The 19622-nt window shown below is 34.7% G+C and overlaps 3 protein-coding genes across 5 annotated transcripts; 2 read left to right on the top strand and 1 right to left on the bottom strand.

Moving 5' to 3' along the window:
* Positions 1 to 385: 385 nt before the first annotated feature.
* On the bottom strand, positions 386 to 2730 carry LOC117601966 (tRNA (uracil-5-)-methyltransferase homolog A). Its single transcript, XM_034319342.2, has 8 exons — positions 2289 to 2730; positions 2049 to 2207; positions 1791 to 1986; positions 1587 to 1714; positions 1264 to 1514; positions 970 to 1204; positions 709 to 901; positions 386 to 639 (listed from the first exon to the last, which is right to left on the bottom strand). The coding sequence occupies exons 1-8, from the start codon at positions 2580 to 2582 to the stop codon at positions 386 to 388; spliced, it is 1710 nt and encodes a 569-aa protein (XP_034175233.1). The 5' UTR covers positions 2583 to 2730.
* Positions 2731 to 11960: 9230 nt separating this feature from the next.
* Positions 11961 to 14711, top strand: PNKP (Polynucleotide kinase 3'-phosphatase). 3 transcript variants are annotated; one of them, XM_034319447.2, is made up of 9 exons: positions 11961 to 12107; positions 12370 to 12540; positions 12630 to 13114; positions 13174 to 13419; positions 13496 to 13564; positions 13631 to 13900; positions 13977 to 14258; positions 14321 to 14382; positions 14444 to 14711. In XM_034319447.2, the coding sequence occupies exons 2-9, from the start codon at positions 12402 to 12404 to the stop codon at positions 14565 to 14567; spliced, it is 1677 nt and encodes a 558-aa protein (XP_034175338.1). In that variant the 5' UTR covers positions 11961 to 12107; positions 12370 to 12401; the 3' UTR covers positions 14568 to 14711. The 3 variants fall into 3 exon arrangements, with proteins under 3 accessions (XP_034175338.1, XP_034175339.1, XP_034175337.1); XM_034319448.2 differs by having other exon boundaries at positions 11984 to 12540; positions 12630 to 12746; positions 12828 to 13114; XM_034319446.2 differs by having other exon boundaries at positions 11985 to 12540.
* On the top strand, positions 14712 to 19477 carry LOC117602015 (putative RNA-binding protein 19). The gene is made up of 16 exons (XM_034319439.2): positions 14712 to 14883; positions 14960 to 15164; positions 15242 to 15420; positions 15498 to 15719; positions 15788 to 16067; positions 16139 to 16348; positions 16418 to 16612; positions 16681 to 16820; positions 16901 to 17026; positions 17110 to 17245; positions 17315 to 17661; positions 17734 to 17936; positions 18019 to 18135; positions 18203 to 18308; positions 18577 to 18700; positions 18763 to 19477. The coding sequence occupies exons 1-16, from the start codon at positions 14848 to 14850 to the stop codon at positions 18831 to 18833; spliced, it is 2697 nt and encodes an 898-aa protein (XP_034175330.1). The 5' UTR covers positions 14712 to 14847; the 3' UTR covers positions 18834 to 19477.
* The last annotated feature ends 145 nt before the right edge of the window (positions 19478 to 19622 follow it).

Here is a 19622-nt window from a genome sequence, read left to right as displayed (position 1 = left end):
ATCCCCTCATTTACCGTGCAACGAGAAACAGGTAAACGTCCTGAATAATCCTATCCTCGTCGTTTCCTGAATTTTTGCGAAAGGTAAGTCCATTGTAACGGACGAAAGAACGCTACCTTGAAATTCTTTCAACCAAGATACGCTTTCCATTTTCGAACAGTAAATCCGAACTGAGATCGATCGATTGTACCGTTTGATTTGTTCCAATTTAATTGCGTTCAAGATCTCTGATATTGCTAGTCCATGGTATTATTGTATCGAATAAAATGATTGATTATTCAAATTACAAGTTGTGTACGAAAAACGGTGCTTTTATTTCATCTGTTCGTCCCAATTACCAGCGGAATTGAGCGAACAATTAGTACCGTAGCACCTCTCTAGATTGCTAACAACTGGTCTCCGATGTTCTCATCACTGTGGATAATCTTTCCAGACACACTACTAATTCACAGTGTTTCGTGTGCGGAAACATATCCACGGCGACTGCTTTTACAGGTACCAATGGTTCTCCAGTGTACTGTTTGGAAATTGGCCTAGCTAGATCCACCAAATTCTTCGCAGCTGCACATGGGTTGCACGATATGTAAATTAATCTAGACAACTTTTTTGCCCTGCGCAGAGTCAACAGCGCTTTCTGATCTGAAAGCATCACGCGTCGTGTGTGAATTTCTTCGAAGTAAAAAATTATGTTCAATCAAAATCCCTTACGAAGTCCAGCTCGAGGAGGATCGACTACGGCGATAATGTCAGGTTTAGTGGTCCTCTGTATGATCGGGGACAATATATCTTCCGCTTTACCAACGAAGAATTCACAGTTTTTTATTTCATTTGCGACAGCGTTCTCTTTCGCGTCTTTAATAGCATCCTCTATCATTTCTAATCCAAACACTTCCCTACAATGCTGCAAAAAATCGCCTTTATTTTTCTTGCGTTTAATTCAGCTGTTTCGAGTTACGAAATCAGTGATACCTTTGAAAATGCAAGGCCTATCGTTCCAGTACCGCAACAAATATCCAGCAATGCCGTGTCATTGGTCGGTTTTGCTAAATCGATCGCTGCTTTGTATAATACTTCAGCGCCTTTCGTATTCACTTGAAAGAACGCTTGAGGAGAGACACGGAATTTCATTCCTAACAACGTTTCTTCTATATACTTTGCTCCGCTAATATGATAATAATCATCTCCACTGTTTGAATTCGCGCTTCTGAGTGAAAATGAATAAAGTTATTTGGTTAAACGTGACATGTACCTCGATAGTCTTACTTTTTGTTCATTATCTGAAGATACAACGAGGTCACGCAAACCTCTGCACCCTTTCCAGTTTCAAAGAAACTTTTCAGTTGCGATTTTAACTCCTCCAATTTTTCTGAACTTAAATCTTGAGGATGCATGCCCAGTATAACCATTAGATCATTACCAAGAGTAGTTCTGACTGTAACTTGTCTCCAATATCCAGTATGATCGACTGGTTCAAAAGGTTTTAATTCAGAATTTTGCACAAACTCTTCCAGTACCTGAAATGTACTTTATACAAAGAACAAATCTGGAAAACTGAAAGATTATAGAATAGTTTTTCGATAACGTACTTTAGCTACAGCTTTCATTTTGTTAGGAATGTGACAAAGATTGTCTATAGGTCCCACTGCTGTAGAACCAGCTGCATAACTAGATAACCTAAAGCCTATCGTGACTTTACCTTTTTCTGTACTTCTACCTGTATCAAATTAATATTATGATTTGAGGCTTTCAAACATTTATCTGTTTTAATAAATTCACTGTAATAAATTTACCAACTGTAAATTCACACTTATTTCTATATCCTGTAATTGTATCTGTGCTTAGAATAGGAAGCAATTCACAAGGTAGCCCATTGTATTTATCTTTCTGCTGATTGAACCAATCTAACAGATTATTCTTGCTTTCATTCAATATTTGATTACAAATATTTGTTAAAATATGTGTCATTTCTTTTTGTTTCAATTCCAACTGAAAATATATTATCATTTATCCTTTATAATTTCATTATACACAATTGTTAATTGTCTTACTTGACTTGAATAAGGCACATTCCAAAGTGGAGTTGTAGAAAATTTAATTTTATCTTCGATAGACATACTCTGAGCATCATCATCTACTTTTAAACGTTTGTTAGAGGTTCCTTCCTCTAATCTTTTTTTTATAAAAGGATCTGGTGCAGGTTTTGCAATCTGTTTCATAAAGATAAGAAGATCTAACATGCTACTGTAAAATTCCATTATACCCAATGACTGGATGGTTAATTAAAATACCTGAGCAGTAAGTTTACAGTTCTTCCACAAAATTCCATCTAATGTTTCTATAGCTTTTTGACGACCTTCTTCGCTTCTGAAAGATACATAAATCCAATTGCTGCCTCGTTTCGGTGGTTTCACCTTGCATGTTTGTAAATCTAGCTTCTCGTTTAAAAGCTTTTTGAATTCACTTATTCCATAATACTTTGGTAACCCGCGTACCTCGATCTTGTATCTTTCCGATGTAAAATCTTCTCTGTCGAGATACGCGTAAGGATTTTTCTCAGATTCTGTAGATTCATTTGTAGCCATAGCTTTTCTGTTATATTTTTATTATACTTTATATACCCTCGTTTCCTACCAATTCATATACCGCTTACTAAGTATGTTAGGTTAGATTTAGACCACGCAGTGGTCCTCCGTATATGTTTCCCGACAGGTAGTGCTAGGTATCAAAGCCGAACTTCGAGTTCCGTGTCGGTAAAGCAGTCAACGTATCATCCCAAATTAGGCCGAACAGAAACTGATTTAAACGCCACCTCAGTTATTGCATCAAACTAACGGCATGCTATACTACGCCACCTTTCGCATATACCTAAATAACACATGTATGCTATGATAGCTATATGTATAAGTACATAATTAAACAATACTGACTATGCATTCCTTATTATTAATTTTCTTTCCGTAAAATTCTATTTGCAATGTGGTACACTTCAGAATCTCCAAGGCATGGTTCCTGAAAAAAATATAACAACGATTAAATAGAAAAAAAAGCATAAATTTCGCAGCCTATTCGCTCGTATTATTTGCTGCATAATTAATAAATGTACCATAGAAATAATGATACAGTTATTAATTAGTCATCAAATAATAACGATTGCCCAGGTCTCACCACGGGGAGGTTGCTGCGGGTGGAGACCCACCCTACCTCGTCCCATCCACCCTCCATTTATGCAAATTTTTCTTTTTATTCAGTAACATCATCCTCTTGATGTACATTTGCAGAACGTTTTTGACGCTTGTGCAAACGAACAACAAAAGGAGCATTATTTTTATTCACGACCTACCTAACTACTTATCTATACATATATCTACGTACATTTTTGCTTTTTATTCCTATCGCAACATTTTTTAATTTTGATTTTTATTACAGATCTGTAATTAATAAATATGCAATTGCATATTTGTCCTACTTACATTACTAAGAATACTTGCACATAAGAGCGCTCGTAATTATATTAAAAATTCGCTTAAATCTAACGCTTCCTAATTAAACACTATAAAACCACAAACTTACAACGTGTTTATATAAAAATTTAAAGGGATATACATAAATAAATACAATGAATTTGTTGATTTTGTTGTTCTCACCAGAATACTTCCTGAAACAAACTACGAATGATTAGATACAATTTTCAGAAATGACAAGACTCGCATTACCTTAATACAAGAATACTTCCTGAAACACAGACGGAGGAGGATTAGATACAATTTTCAAAAATAATAAGACTCGTATTACCTTAATACCAGAATACTTCTTGAAACAAACTAAAAAGAATTAATTACCAAAATACGTCCCGAGACATTTCTCTGCAACAAAAACTTATTAATTGAATCCATATCAAGACAAGAGGTTTAATAGCTGGAAAGAAGATGCGTTAGTACAAACAAAATTTTACAAAAATCAGAGTCATTGTTAATGACTCATTTCCAGTGAAAAGAAGGAACATCAATGCAATTTTAGTACCAAAATAAAGAAAAAAAAGATTTAGAAAAATATATCGTTACTCAATAAGTGATTTGATTTAAAAGGATTAAATATTTTTCATTTTACAGTATCTAATATTCGTTCATTTGTTGACAAACAGTACACGATATTTTAATTGAAAGAACTATCTTTTACTGCAATATATGTACATACAACCACGACTTTACTCGACTTTATTGCATTATATTATATAATACACCTTTCAATGCAAATTTATTGTAAATCGAAAAACTGAAAAAAAAACACGAGTGGACTTTGCTTTTTAGGAAAAGAATTTGAAAATTTATAAAAGTAATTTACTTAGCTTCTCCGTAAGCTTGAAACAAAACATCGCGATTAAAAGTTAAAACTAAACAACTCGAACAACAATTATCCACTACGTTTGTTTAAATAAAGTAGAATTAAAATTTAATAAGCTATCTCGAATGAACAAATATTCCTTGAAATAATTTATTACCAATCATCAGAAAATAAAATGAACTATCATTTTAAATAAAACTATGAATAAAGTTCTATTTAAAACTTTATCGTATTTAATAATATTCTGAAAACATTAAATTCATATATTATTTAACAGTATTTCCAACAACCGAATGCTCAAAATTTTCAAAATTAAAAAAAGGGAAAAAAAAGAATGAGGGCGTGGCAGTGGGAGGGAGGGTACAGGGGAACCTGAAAAGAAAAGTTTGACTGCCCATAAGAGCAATCCCTAAGCAAACCCTATAAAACAAACCGAAATCACACGCAACACTAATTTAAAAATTGCAAACATTCTGAACTATGACAAAACATCGGCTGGCAACGAAGGGTCTCACGCCCCCTAGACTTACGCCAGACGCTACATACCACCCACCCCGCCTGGACGTCGTAACGCCAGGACAGAGTGCACCCCTTCGCTAAGAGCGCTACCCGCCCGTCCAACACGTTGCATCCAACGGTGTCAGATTGACGGACACCCATAGTATAGACAAAAGGACTACAGTTTAGAATATGGTAACATATTTTCATATGTTCCGTATTCTAAAGCTGCGCCTGCAAAGGCCTAGTAATGCATGGGTATATCTCCCAGAGATGGTGTTCACGGTCTTAGGCCGCGGAATCCTTGACTAGCAATGGATTCCCACCGAATGTGAGTCATAGTTACTTCCACTAATTTAATAAATGCAAAAAAGTAAAAAATTTAATAACAATCGCGAATTCATTCGCAACACTAATTTCATTAATTATATAATACAAAAGCGTACGCGTGAAGGCTGCTCCTTTATGCGCAACGCTAAGCTGAAAAAAAGAAAAAAAGAAAAAACGCGAACTGTAACGCAACACTACTCAAATCTACCGAATTTTGTAAGACGCAACACTAATCTAAAAAAGGGGTACAGCCATTCCAAGGCTGTACCACGACAGCTGGTCCATAGCTGCCTTATGGACCATGACAACTCCACTGGATCGTTTTGGGGCATTTCTAATGCAAAACGCGAATATTCATTACCGCAACACTAATAAGCAGGGAACTCTATAAACTAATGCAAAGCAATCGCGTATTTATAACTCGCAACACTGGGAAACAATCGCGCTAATGCCATTCGCCACGCTATCTTTAACAAACATGCAATTAAAATGCAGAAAAGGGGGATTCTCAAACCGTGAATTTTTTACTCACAACACTAATTTTATTAATTATATAATATGTACAAAAGCGAACGCGTGAAGGCTGCTCCATTATACGCAACACTAAGCTGAAAAAAAGAAAAAAAGAGAAAACGCGCACTGTAACGCAACACTACTCAAATCTACCGAATTTTGTAAGACGCAACACTAATTTAAAAAAGGGGTACAGCCAATCCAAGGCTGTATCATGGCAGCTGGTCCATGGCTGCCTTATGGACCATGGCAACTCCACTGGATCGTTTTTGGGCATTTCATCATATATCGCAACTCTAATGCAAAACGCGAATATTCATTACCGCAACACTAATTAGCAGGGAACTCTATAAACTAATGCAAAGCAATCGCGCATTTATAAGTCGCAACACTGGGAAACAATCGCGCTAATATCATTCGCAACGCTATCTTTAAGAGACATGCAATTAAAATGCAAAAAAGGGGGATTCTCAAACCGTGAATTTTTTACTCGCAACACTAAAGCAATCAACATTAAAAAGCAAAACTCTCAAAAATCTTAAAGCAATCAACATTGAAAAATTAAATTCCATTTTAAAGCAATGCAAGAAAGAAACGCGATATTTAAAGTTCGCAACACTAAATGAAAATCGCGATAATTATGCATACGCAACATTAAATTGAACCGTGATCGATATTCATTCGCAACACTAAATTGAACCGTGGTCAATATTCGCAACACTAAATTGAAAACGCGATTTGCCCAAAATCATGGGGGTCACGGGCCCCCTCTTGTCCTGAAATTACAAAACTACAACTACAGGCAAGCACAGTGACAAAGTAGTAACGATAATGATTTCCCATCCTTTTTTGCAAAAGGATGCAAAATCATTAGTAGTTCCCCTCTTGAAAGACAGTTTGTCGGGGCGCTTCGGCATATAGCCTTTTCTTTCTTCGGGCGGTCCACCCACCTGAAACTTATATCTAAAGCTCGAGACTTGCAAATTCGCAAAACAAAAAAAAAAACAATCAACAAAAAAGAAAAATCGCGAAACTCTAATTGACACGTGGACGAAAAAGGACTTTATATAAGTCGTTGTTCGGGCACACGTGCCGTGCTCGAGCAGAACTTGTGCGTTTCGTACCATCGCGATCGCGTATGACGACTTATGAAGTCGCCAAAAATTTGAAAAATTGTACAGATAGATTCGAAGGCGAACGGCATACTCCGTTCGTATCGATCGTATCGTCAATTCTTCAAATATATTCCAGGTACAGGTTGATCACGCGAAATCGCGCCTACCCGACCAAGAGACTGTGACAACCTGTCCCGGCCCTTCCTACTTACAATCTATCACACACACCAGAAGGTATACTACCTACCTACCTAACGCTATATTTAAAAAAGGCAAAATCACATTCTCACAAAAATTCATTCCACGACCCCCATACACTCCACCCGGGCGCAGAGCCTAAACTAGGGAGAACGTCCCGGGACGCCTCCGTCACCCGAGTTTCATCTCACATCACACTCTACGGTACGTACCATTTTTCACTGAAATCGTCTGGCAAGGCTAGCAATCATTGCGTATAATGATAATTACAAAATTTAATTAACTACTTTGATATAGAATATTTCATAGTAATGGTAATAATCATGGTAATAGTAATGATAACAATAGTATTTGGTTTATACGTTCATCGTACATCTTGTTGAATAAAATATTATTTCAAATTAAAAGTAAATGAAAAAGTTATTAAACCGACGCAATCCCACAGCCTAAAAACACACACACCATATGTGGAGATTACGTCGTGCACGATATACTAACACAATGCCAGCCGCTTATTAATTATTAGTCTTATGAACTAGGTCATCGTGCCCATTGCCTCTACCCATCCAAGTAGCACCTGGGCACGTGAATGGGCTTTGGCAATAAACACGGAAGGGGTTAAATCTGAAAATCCTGATCTACAAACATGATTAGTACATATACATCTAACGGGCTAATATTTCACTATTTTAATAAAAATGACTCGACTTTGTAAATATAAAGCTTTAAGAACAAATACTGAAAAGCAAAATAGAGCAACTATGACGCAAACATGGTGCACTGCTAATATCAGCTGGCAACGAAGGGTCTCACGCCCCCTAGACTTACGCCAGACGCTACATACCACCCACCCCGCCTGGACGTCGTAACGCCAGGACAGAGTGCACCCCTTCGCTAAGAGCGCTACCCGCCCGTCCAACACGTTGCATCCAACGGTGTCAGATTGACGGACACCCATAGTATAGACAAAAGGACTACAGTTTAGAATATGGTAACATATTTTCATATGTTCCGTATTCTAAAGCTGCGCCTGCAAAGGCCTAGTAATGCATGGGTATATCTCCCAGAGATGGTGTTCACGGTCTTATGCCGCGGAATCCTTGTAACTAATTTGATTAATTAAATAATAAAAAGGATTGAGTTTAAAAACCAAAAGGATTCCCACCGAATACTAGTCAGTGCATCGTCATATTTACTCTCGCGCTGGAAATTTTTCGCAACACTAATTTAAGAAATGCAAAATTTTAATAAAAAAGCATTTAATGTCTTTAATTAAGAATTCTTTGCAATGAAACAAGAATTTGTTGTGAAAATTAATAAAACATCCTCGGGTGACTCCCTCCTCAGAGTAAATTTTCAAGAATACGCAAAATGTGTTGAAATAGATCACTCTGAATTGGAAATCTACCCGTCACGAATTGTCTTCTTGCACATAAATTGTTCATTTTTTCATGAACGTGTAAATAAGTTAAACTTCGTTAGTGTATAAATGAAATTTTAAAAAATTCTCAAATCATATTTGAATTTATAGTGTACAAAATGTAATTAAATCAATGTAACAGCATCATTAATATGTATATCCAGTATACAGATTACATAATACTATTAATATTATATTGCTTTGAACCATCGCAATAATTAAGTCAGATAGTATTTGACTTCTCTATTACAGACAAACTAAATAAAATTGTTTCGGTATTAAAATATTCTAATTCCACAGTTAAGAATATTTAAGAGCATTCATATATTTCAAAAGTATCTATTAGAATATGTGGAATTGAAATGATATTAAAACGCGGAGTACAAAAAGACCTAGCCTAACTAAATGAAATGAAACAATAAAAATGTTACTACTCATGGGTATGTATAATCATACCCATGGTCACTATGCTTGCCAAGCACGTATACAACTAGTAGCCCGTGTCGATTCGGACCATTCGTCCTACGACATGATTGGGCACCAGAGGAACCATAAAACATGCGACTCACCGTTCGCAGATATACTCTTCTTCCGACAGTCAAACACCAGGTAGGAGGCTGCCTTGTAGGAGAATAGTGAAGTCGTGAAGAAATTCATCTGTAACAAAAAAAGAAAAATTACGGTTAATTTTGAAGATTATCTATTCTTATTGTAATAAAATTACATATAAAGTTTGATTTTATAAAATATTAGCAATTAAAAAGAAATCTCAATTATCCAGTGTTGAAAATGTAAATTATTCTATTTTAATAAAAAGCAATTAAGTGACGTACCAAGACGGAAGTCGTGAAGAAAGCCATCATCAGGATATCCAGGAACTCGGCAAAATCAAAAAATTCATCTGTAACAAAACACAAAACAATTACGGTTAATTTTGCAAATTATATCAATTTTTGATATAATAAAATGATATATGAATTTAGATTTTATAAAATATTAGCAGTTAGAAGGGACTTTCAATTATTAAGTGTTGAAATTGTAAATGATTCTATTTGAATTAAAATTAATTGAAAAAGTAATAAGATACTTACACTCTTTCCTTATGGAGCAACACCCAAGACTCCTCTTCAGTGGTGCACTGACTCTAATACCGGACATATCGAGCAATTAAAACAAAAAAAATTAAAAATAAAAATCAAGATATGAAATACTAATAACGCGACCGTGAATAATTTCCGGCGAACAATTATAGACTCTACTTTCGCGATGGAAAAAGAAAAATCAGAGCCGCGATGCTCTAGAAAATATTTTATAATACGCAGTAAACACTGACTCTACTTTCGCGTGATTCCTAATTGTACAACGCAACTCTATTCAGGGCCAGTTCACCCTTGAAAAAATCAAAACATTGGTGTTCGTACAAACACTGACTCTACCGACCGCCTTGCGCGCGGCCACAACAATTCCTGAAAGAAAAAATTAATCAGGAGGTTGGGGATGGGTGGAAATATACAAAACAAAACCAACATTCTTCTTATTGAGCGTTGGTTAAGGAAATACTGTTATTACGTGTAAATGAAACTATCAGTGTTCGTGAAATATTTTCTACGAACACGAATATTATTCAAGTTAAATATTGATCCTAGATTATATTGTAATAATGAAATGTTCAAAATAATTGTTGATAATTATTTCAATGAATATTATATGGATAGAAAATCATAGTTAAATAAATATAATAGACTATTTTATTAAAGTAGTGGATTTCTGTTGTTAAAATTGTAAGCACACTCAAAATTGTTGAAAATTCTATTACGTCGTAATTCATAAATTGTCTAAATTCTTTTCAATAAACAAAGTCCAATAATTAATCATATTTAAACAGCATGTGATTTAAAAATGTGATTCTATTTTAATTTAAACTTGCATCGAAAGCTAGATATTATAATATAATTACTACGATTTAACAAAATTAGATTGTTTAAAATAATTTATAATTGCAGAAGAGAAGCAATCATTTGCAGTAAAATACGAATTATTTCAATTTTGTTCTAATTTAAAACAAATGTATTAAAATACTAGACAAAACTATTTAATAAAATGAAAAATTAATTATTCTTTTTCTATGAATTGATTAAAGAAAAAAAATATCTCTAATCTTTTCTTTCTTGGTACCTTGGTACCAATTAATTATCAAAAATACTTACAATTAACAACGACTCAATGACAACAAAGTAATAATAAATGTTAATAATTGATTAGAATAAATTAAAACAATAAATTGTTATGAAATTATATTTCAAACCCATATTAGATGTGATGGCGTCCTTTCAAAATCTATCAAATATCTGTAATAAAAAAGAAATACGAATTTATGTAAATAAAATTTAATCAACAATAATAAAGTTATTATTAATAAACGATCGAACTATAATTGATACAAAATATTTTAATGGATACAATGTGTACCTATTACTTATGCGGAAGGGTGCTCTCAACACGTCTTCTCACTTCGACGTTCGCGAGAGAAATGGCGAGACCTTCCTTCCCGACGAAGAGCGGTCGGCACCGCTTCGGCATTCTTCGGTAAATTTCGCTATCGGCCGATACCTAAGCAAGTACACGAACAGGTCTAAACAGGAATAATATTACGATGCTCAAGAAAGAACGTTATTAAATTAAAAACAGCAAATTGTATAAAACAGTACTAAAAACATTCAATAATGTTTAGCAACTTAACGATATAAAAGAGAAAATAATTCAGATTCTGCTGTTCCCATCTTATTGTGCATTCGCGGCGAGAGCAAAAATTTTCAACTCGCGTATTTGTGAAGAAAACGCCGAATTAATGTCAAAGATCAAGAATTCAGACTTCTTTTCGATGTTCTTTTCTGTTTTTTGTACTTTTAACACCTGATCGGCAATTTAATTTAATATTTGAAGATAATTTAATCTTACCTGTTGCAGACACGTGCCAAAAGGACGAAGCTTCGAAGAGGACTGTTGCACTCCACCACACTCCGCGCAGCGCACCCTGTAACGATGAATGTGATTGGTCTAAATAGGAGGACGCCATAATAGAATGACCAATCACAGGCATTGGTAGAAACTTCGAATTGCTTTGAAAGATTCGTTGAAAATTATCAACGCCATATTGAAATATGATTAAGATTACTTTTTTCACTTTAAAGCATCGACATATAAGAAAAAAGATAAAAAAATACATGTTATTAATGGTATTTAATAAATTATCACCATAAAAGCAGAATAAATGAGAAATATGTTATTTTAATTTGTATCTGTATCGACAAAATAGGGTATAAATTTTCAGCTTACGCGTTTCAGAAGACAATATGGAAATAATGTCAGAAGTCATGCCTCCGGTCTTCTCTTCAACTTTGTCTTCTGTTTTTTGTAGTTTTGATACCTAATACACAATTGAATATAATATTTTCACGAATTGCGAATAATTGCGCGGTCGAGTATACGAAACGAATGAACTGCGCCCTACAGAAATAATGAGAAACTAAAAAGAAACTTGTTAGGAACTGGTAGAACAGCACCAACTGTGCTTTGTGCATGGAGACCTGACCTCATTTGAGGGTGTCTGGGACCCCCAAAAATTATTATCCCTCAAGAACAAAATTATGTCGTCTTTTTGCATCTATATTCACAGGACCGCGTATAACCTGGTATAACCTTCCCCAATATCAATATGAACTATAGTGAAAATGATTTTTAAAAATTGTCGTTCGATAAAAGTCATGAACCGTGTAAAATCTTCAATTAGAAGAGGCAGACATTTTTCAAAAATGTTGGAATAAAGAAACGAATGAATAATAAGAACTTGCAGAGCTTGTATAAATTTATATAAGATCTGTTATATCTGTTAATCATAAGCTTTTATAAAAACTACATCAGTACTATTGTGATTCTTTTTTTTGTTATATATAGAAATGATTTTTTTTCTTTAAACTAATTGTAAGATGAACCAAGCTAAAAGCTGTTATTTAAAAAGCAATGATGAAACATTACGGACAGTATATTTGCCTAATCAAGAAGATGTCATTGTGGGCCGTAATCCAGATACATTTATTACAGATACACATTGCCCTAGACAACAAGGTTGACATTCCAATATATATGTACAATAAATTATTTTTAATGTACTTTGTCCAATGTGTTTATTATATATACTGTACTTTTTTTTACAGTAAGATTATGCGCAAATTATGAAGAGTATAAAGTTATTATTGAACCAATTGGAAACAGAAACTGTGGTTTTAATGGCTTTAAAACAAGGAAAAATGCTGTATATATAGGCAGCCATGGTGATTGCTTAGAAATACTATATGGAAAATATGTATATGAAGTTGAATTTAATCCTCCACCTCCAAAATCTCATTTACCAGAGAAAAGAGGCAGAGAAGCAGAAATCTGTAGCAAAACCGAAAGAATCTCTCATAAAATACCAAAAATTGAAACTGATTGTTTAGATGATATTGAACATACAGAGCAGGTAGAAAAAACAAAAGAAGAGAAGAAGCATACAAAAAATACTGATGGGATTTTGAAATTTCTAAATAGAAGTAAAATGACAGAAAACACAAACAGTCAAGTCAATGAAGGTGTTTGGGAGAGTATAGATTGTGGAGCATTATTAATATATACCTCGCATGGTGTAGAAGGTCGTTCAAAGGTAATTAAAAGCAATACCAATACTTTATACACAGTTGACTGGATTGAATTGCTTTTTAGATTGCAGCATATGATATGGATGGAACTTTAATAAAAACAAAATCTGGTCTGGTATTTCCAAAAGATTACGATGACTGGCAACTTCTATACATTGATGTGCCTAATAAATTAAAGGAACTTCACAAGAACTCTTACAAAATAGTAATTTTCACTAATCAAGCATCAATTGGCTCTGGAAGAGTAAATACCAATTCTTTCAAGAATAAGCTGAAGAACATAGTACAGAGAATTGGAGTTCCAATACAGGTATATTTTGTTATGGAATTATATGTACATACATATATGTTAAAGAAAACTGTTTTAGATATTAATTTATTCACAGATTTTTATAGCTACTGGAAATAGCATCTATAGGAAACCGGCGCCTGGCATGTGGCAGAAATTAGAAGAAGTCGGTGTATAATTAATTATTTAATAATGTTGCGGGTGTTGATTTTAAAATGATCTTTGTTTATAGTACAATGATTCGGTGCCTATCGATAAAGACAATTCATTTTTCGTGGGAGATGCAGCCGGACGAATAAAGAACTGGGCTCCGGGTAAGAAAAAGGACCACTCGTTAGCGGATAGATTACTGGCATTGAATTTAGGCTTAAAATTTTACACGCCTGAAGAACATTTTCGTGGACACCAACAAGCACAATATATATTACCTGCCTTTAATCCAACAAATTTACCAAGTAAAGAAATATGCACAGGAGGCAGTCTAACTTCAAGCATCCAAGAAGTAGTTAAAATATTATTTAACTATACTATTCCATACCTAAATACACAGTATCAAGCAATTGCTAATACATTTTCAGATCATTTTAATGGTTGGATGTCCTGGTTCAGGGAAATCTCATTTTGTACGAAATCATCTAAGTCAGTATGAATGTGTTAATAGAGATAATCTTGGGAGTTGGCAAAAATGTGTCACTGTAATGGAAAAACATCTAACTGAAAAACGTAGCGTTGTTGTGGATAATACTAATCCAGATTCTGTATCAAGGCAAAGATATATTGAAGTAGCAAAACGATATAACATCTCTGTAAGGTGTTTCATTATGTCAGTAAACGTTGATCATGCAAAACATAATAACAAGGTAACAATAAATAACGCAATAGAATTTGCAATATGAATTCTGTACTAAATTTATTGTTTCAGTTTCGAGAATTAACTGATCCTAGTCATGCCAAAATCAATGAAATTATTATTAATTCTTATGTGTAAGTATGCAAAAGAAAAAAAAACTTACAAGATCTACAGATTTTATCGTATCGTTTCCAGAAAAAATTATCAACCACCGACTTTGGATGAAGGCTTTACAGAAATTGTTCATATAAACTTTGTACCGACATTCCAGATGGAAGAACATCAACAACTTTATGAAATGTATTTGCTTGAACACTAAAGAATATTTTGAAGTTTCAATACAATAGAATTAAGTATTTATTCTGACCTAATAAATGTACTCTGTATTTATTGGAAAGCATATTGAACATTGTATACATTTTCTGTTTAATTTTTGTAATTAAAAGTAGATTCTAAATCTCTATTTAAGTGCATTTGTAACATATACGTGCTCCTAACCTTATCAAAATATATCAGAAAACGTAACCTCTTTAAAACTGCATGTATGCAAAACCAAAACGTATAAGCTCAAAGTTTTTAACTAAAAGTTATGATACAAAATGTCACGATTGATAGTAAAAAATTTGCCAAAAAATGTAAGTAATAAATTGTAGTCATACAAATGCAATGATACTATGAATACAAACAATTAATTGTGATAAAATTTGATAGATTACAGATAAAAAGTTGAAGGAACATTTTAGCCAGAAAGGTTTAGTAACAGATATACAGTTGAAATATACAAAAGATGGCAAATTTAGGCGATTTGCTTTTATTGGATTTAAAACAGAAGAACAGGCTATTGCTGCCAAAGAGTATTTTGACAAAACATGTATCGATACTTGTACAATATCTGTAGAGCATTGTGCAAGCCTAGGTAATTATTAAACATTAGCATGTTATACATGTTAGTAAAATAATTCCAATTTGTATTTAAGCTCTTTAATATTACAGGGGATTCGTCTAAACCCAGATCATGGAGTAAATATGCTTCTGATAGTTCAAAGAGCTTGATAAATAATAAAGATTCTAAGAATACACTAGAAGATAAATGTTCAAATGAAACAACAGTGGATGAACAGAAAAAGAAAAAGAAAGGCATAACAAATGAAGTTAAAGAAGCATTGAAAAAAGTATGATCATATTGTAATATATCATGTATTTTAACATTATAGAAGTTAATTTAATTTTTATGCTGCTTTATATTTAGCATAAGGATGATCCTTTATTTGTGGAATTTCTTGAAAGCCATACAACGAATAAAGCAGTATGGAATAATGATACAACATTAATAACTGATCAAGACAAAGAACATGAGGATCACAACGAGGAAACTGCTGATGAAGATGATAGTAAAGAGGAGAAACAAGGAGAAGATAAAGAAGAAGGGAAGAAAGAAAAAATTGCAGAGAAAGTTATATCTGATTTAGAGGTAATTAGAAATCTAAATAGTACATGTAGAAATTTCTAAAAGATAATGATGGTTATTTATTGTAACAGTATATGGAAGCCCTGAAGAAGAAAGAAAAGAGTACTGAAACGAAAAGGGAGGATGCAAACGACAATAAAGGTGCATCGAAACATGGACTTGTACAATTTTTCACCGTAAAGCTTCGAGGTTTAGCGTACAACCATAAGAAAAAGGATATCAAGCAATTTTTTCGTCCACTGGTACCAAAATCGATACGGGTACCGCAAAAAATCAAGGGAATTGCTTTTGTTGGTTTCAAAACAGAACAGCAACTGAAGAAAGCGTTATTAAAAAATAAAAGTTTTTTAGGTATGTCCGCATCAATCGGTATCGATAATATTTCTTATACATTTTATCTGTCGTTATCTATGCCCGTATAGATGGAAAACAAATATTTGTAACTAAATACGAGAAGGTAGAAAAGAGTGACGATAAAGAACGAAACGAAAATAACAGTGATATTAGATGGAAAAAGCAAGAGGAAGCGCTGAAAAACGAAGAAAGCGTAGCAGAGTCCGGAAGAATGTTCATTCGAAATCTATCTTACACGATCACGGAAGATGATATTCGAAAATTGTTTGAAAAATATGGTATGCTAAATTTCTTTTCTAAATTTAGTTTCGATCGTCACCATATTCAACCTGTTGCTTTTTAATCAGGTCCTTTAACCGAAATAAATCTACCCGTGGATAAAACAACCAGGAAACCAAAAGGATTCGGCACGGTTACATTTTTAATGAGCGAACACGCGTCGAAAGCTTACAGCGAATTGGACGGCACGATTTTAGACGGTAGAATGTTGCACATTCTTCCTGGCAAAGCAAAAGCTAATCCCTTGGAAGATATTGACGAAAGTAAGATTCATTTCCATTGTCTACAATTTACCGTCATACCTATATCATCTGTATTTTCCTCGCTACAGCAAACTTAACTTACAAACAGAAAAAGGAACTGAAGGATAAAGCCACTGCGGGATCCACGCATAACTGGAACACTCTTTTTCTTGGCCAAAATGCAGTAGCGGACAGTATAGCTGCTATGTACAATACATCAAAGGAAAAGGTTATTATCAGAATAAATAATAGATTTAAGATTCATTACTTTCTTATTGTCATTTAACGTGAAAAAAATTTCTTGCACAGGTGTTAGAAGATGGACCAAAAGGTATGAGTGCCGCGGTTAAATTGGCATTGGGAGAAACGCAATTAGTTCAAGATACCAGAAATTTTTTGGAAGAACAGGGTGTCTGCCTGGATGCGTTCAATCAAGTAAAACTTACTCCGTATTTATCTTATAACAGTAGGAAAATAATATTTTGAATAAAACAGATCACTTAAAAACATTCTTTCAGCCACCAAATAAACGATCGAAAACGGTGTTACTTGTTAAAAATCTACCTGCTGCAACACCTTTAAGAGAAATTCGACAGTTGTTTGCACCGCACGGGGAATTGGGAAGGGTCGTAATGCCACCATCAGGAATTACAGGTATCATAATTTACTTCCATTACTTATAATTAGTGTATCGTTAACTGTAATATATGTTATGATTTTCAGCTATGGTGGAATTTTTAGAGCCTTCAGAGGCACGCAAGGCGTTCGCTAAATTAGCATACACCAAATTTAAACATTTACCACTTTATCTGGAATGGGCGCCTGACAATAGTTTCTCTACTCCTCCTGCAGACAGGACAAAGGCGACGAACGTTAATCCAGACGAGAAAACGGAGAAACAAGAAACCGGGAATGCTACAAAACAGGTAGAAAAATCTTCAGAAAATGTAAATGATGAAAATAAAGTTAATAAAAAGGTGGAAAGCGAAGACGAGGAGGAATCCGAGCCGGATACCACGCTTTTTGTGAAGAATATTAATTTTGCGACCACGGAGGAACAACTGAAAACGGTATTTATTAAAATAGGAATATATTTCTTTTATTTTTATACGAACTTATAATACGTCTTTTTGTCATTTCAGTATTTCAGTAAATGCGGCCCGCTTCACTATGCCTCGATAGCGACAAAGAAAGACGTTAAGAATCCTGGTGGGAAATTGTCGATGGGTTATGGTTTCGTACGATACAAAAGGAAAGCTGACGCGGATCGTGCGCTTAAAGTGTTACAAATGACCGTGTTAGATGGGAAAAGCTTGGAACTTAAACGTTCTGAAAGAACGTTAACGTACGTTTCTAACATCGCTTCCAGTTTCCTTGCAATAACATTCTCAATTTCATCTTGAACACGTGTGTATTTAATTTCACAGAACCGACGTGAAGAGCGGTAAAAAGGCATCGAAAGTGACAGAGCAGACGGGTACAAAGATCCTAATAAGGAACGTGCCGTTCCAGGCAAACGTCGCGGAAATAACTGAGCTCTTCAAGTACGTATTTCAGTTGCATCTGTGACGAGGATCTGAAATTTCAACGTTTCTCAATGAACAATTACAGGGTATTCGGAGAGCTAAAGGCGGTGCGGCTACCAAAGAAATTGGTTGGCGTCGAGAAGCATAGAGGATTCGGATTCGTGGAATACTACACGAAAAGCGAGGCGAAGGTATTTGAAGATTAAATCAGGGTTGACTCTAAGATTTCGGGGGTCCGAAACGAGGCCCCTTCGCATATATGACATAAAAAAAAGTAGCTCAAATAAAATTTATAAAGTTAACATTAAAGCTTGTATAACTAATTTAGATTTGACTAATAATGACTAATTTAAATCGTCTTATGGGGACCGGGGACCTTGGGGGGCTCCAGGGTCGGCCCTGGATTAAATACAATTTACAATTAATACATTTGTAATCATTTTCTTATTTTATTCGCAGAAAGCTTTTAAGGCTCTTTGTCAAAGTACCCACTTGTATGGTCGACGTTTGGTCTTGGAATGGGCTCAGACTGAAGAAGGAGTAGAAGATATTAGGAAACGAACCGCTAAACACTTTTACCAAGGTATCCGTTACGACTGGTGGATTAATTTTCCTTTTCTGAACTAAACGCGATTCGTTTTCCAGGAGGCGAGGACGCGAAGAGGAGTAAGAAGTCTACGTTGAATCCGGAGGACGTCGGTTTGGAAGTGGAATAATTTATAATAAATTTCAATTGTTCGTAAGGTTCTTGTACATAGTATTTACACGAAAAATAAACCATCCACGTGACTGGGTGACGATAAAGCGTATTACCATTGAAAGGCTGGCATCGAGTCAAATCGGAAATCGATGGAAAGTTAAAAAGTACCTTTCGAGTTGCAAAGGCGTGCAACGGTATCGAGCTTCTCGTCACGTCGAAACTTTTTCTCGTCTTACTTTTCACGAAAATAACTTTGGATTTCTATACCAGCCGCGTGTTGTCACGGACGGTACGCGTGTACTAATGCCATGTATTTGGGCTTTGATGCCATCCAGTTGAGTTTCACGTGACGGTATCACCTAGTTAGCATTAATCCACCCACGATCCCTGGCAAATAATCGCAGCCTCGAGAGCGACTGTTGCACCTAATATCGATGCAGGAATGCGTCTTGACCATGATTCCAGTTTAAAATAATAACAACGTTATGGTGGATCTCCTTTCATAAAATTAGTCATTTCTTTTCTAACATTCCAGCGATCAGATTCAAGGATAAAAAGGCTTTAAGCCGAGGAAATTAGCGGCGATAAAAGCGGATATGCATAGAATTGAAAAAGGAAGAGAGGCGTGGCAAGTAGAGATTTGCATACATTCCTCGAGATTTTAGGCGAAAACGAACAAAGTGAGCATGGAGATGCGGGAGCGTGTTTTTGATATATCAGTATTAAAAGAAGCGAAAGGGTGAAGGAGGGCGAGGGAAGGAAAGAAATGTTTTCCTTTCACTTCTCTACTGAAGGAGGAGTGGCA

The sequence above is a fragment of the Osmia lignaria genome, chromosome 13 (genome assembly GCF_051020975.1).
Source record: "Osmia lignaria lignaria isolate PbOS001 chromosome 13, iyOsmLign1, whole genome shotgun sequence".
In the NCBI taxonomy this organism is placed as follows: Eukaryota; Metazoa; Arthropoda; class Insecta; order Hymenoptera; family Megachilidae; genus Osmia; species Osmia lignaria.
Note: the sequence above shows the minus strand (reverse complement) of the source record. Positions and strands in the feature narration are given on the sequence as shown.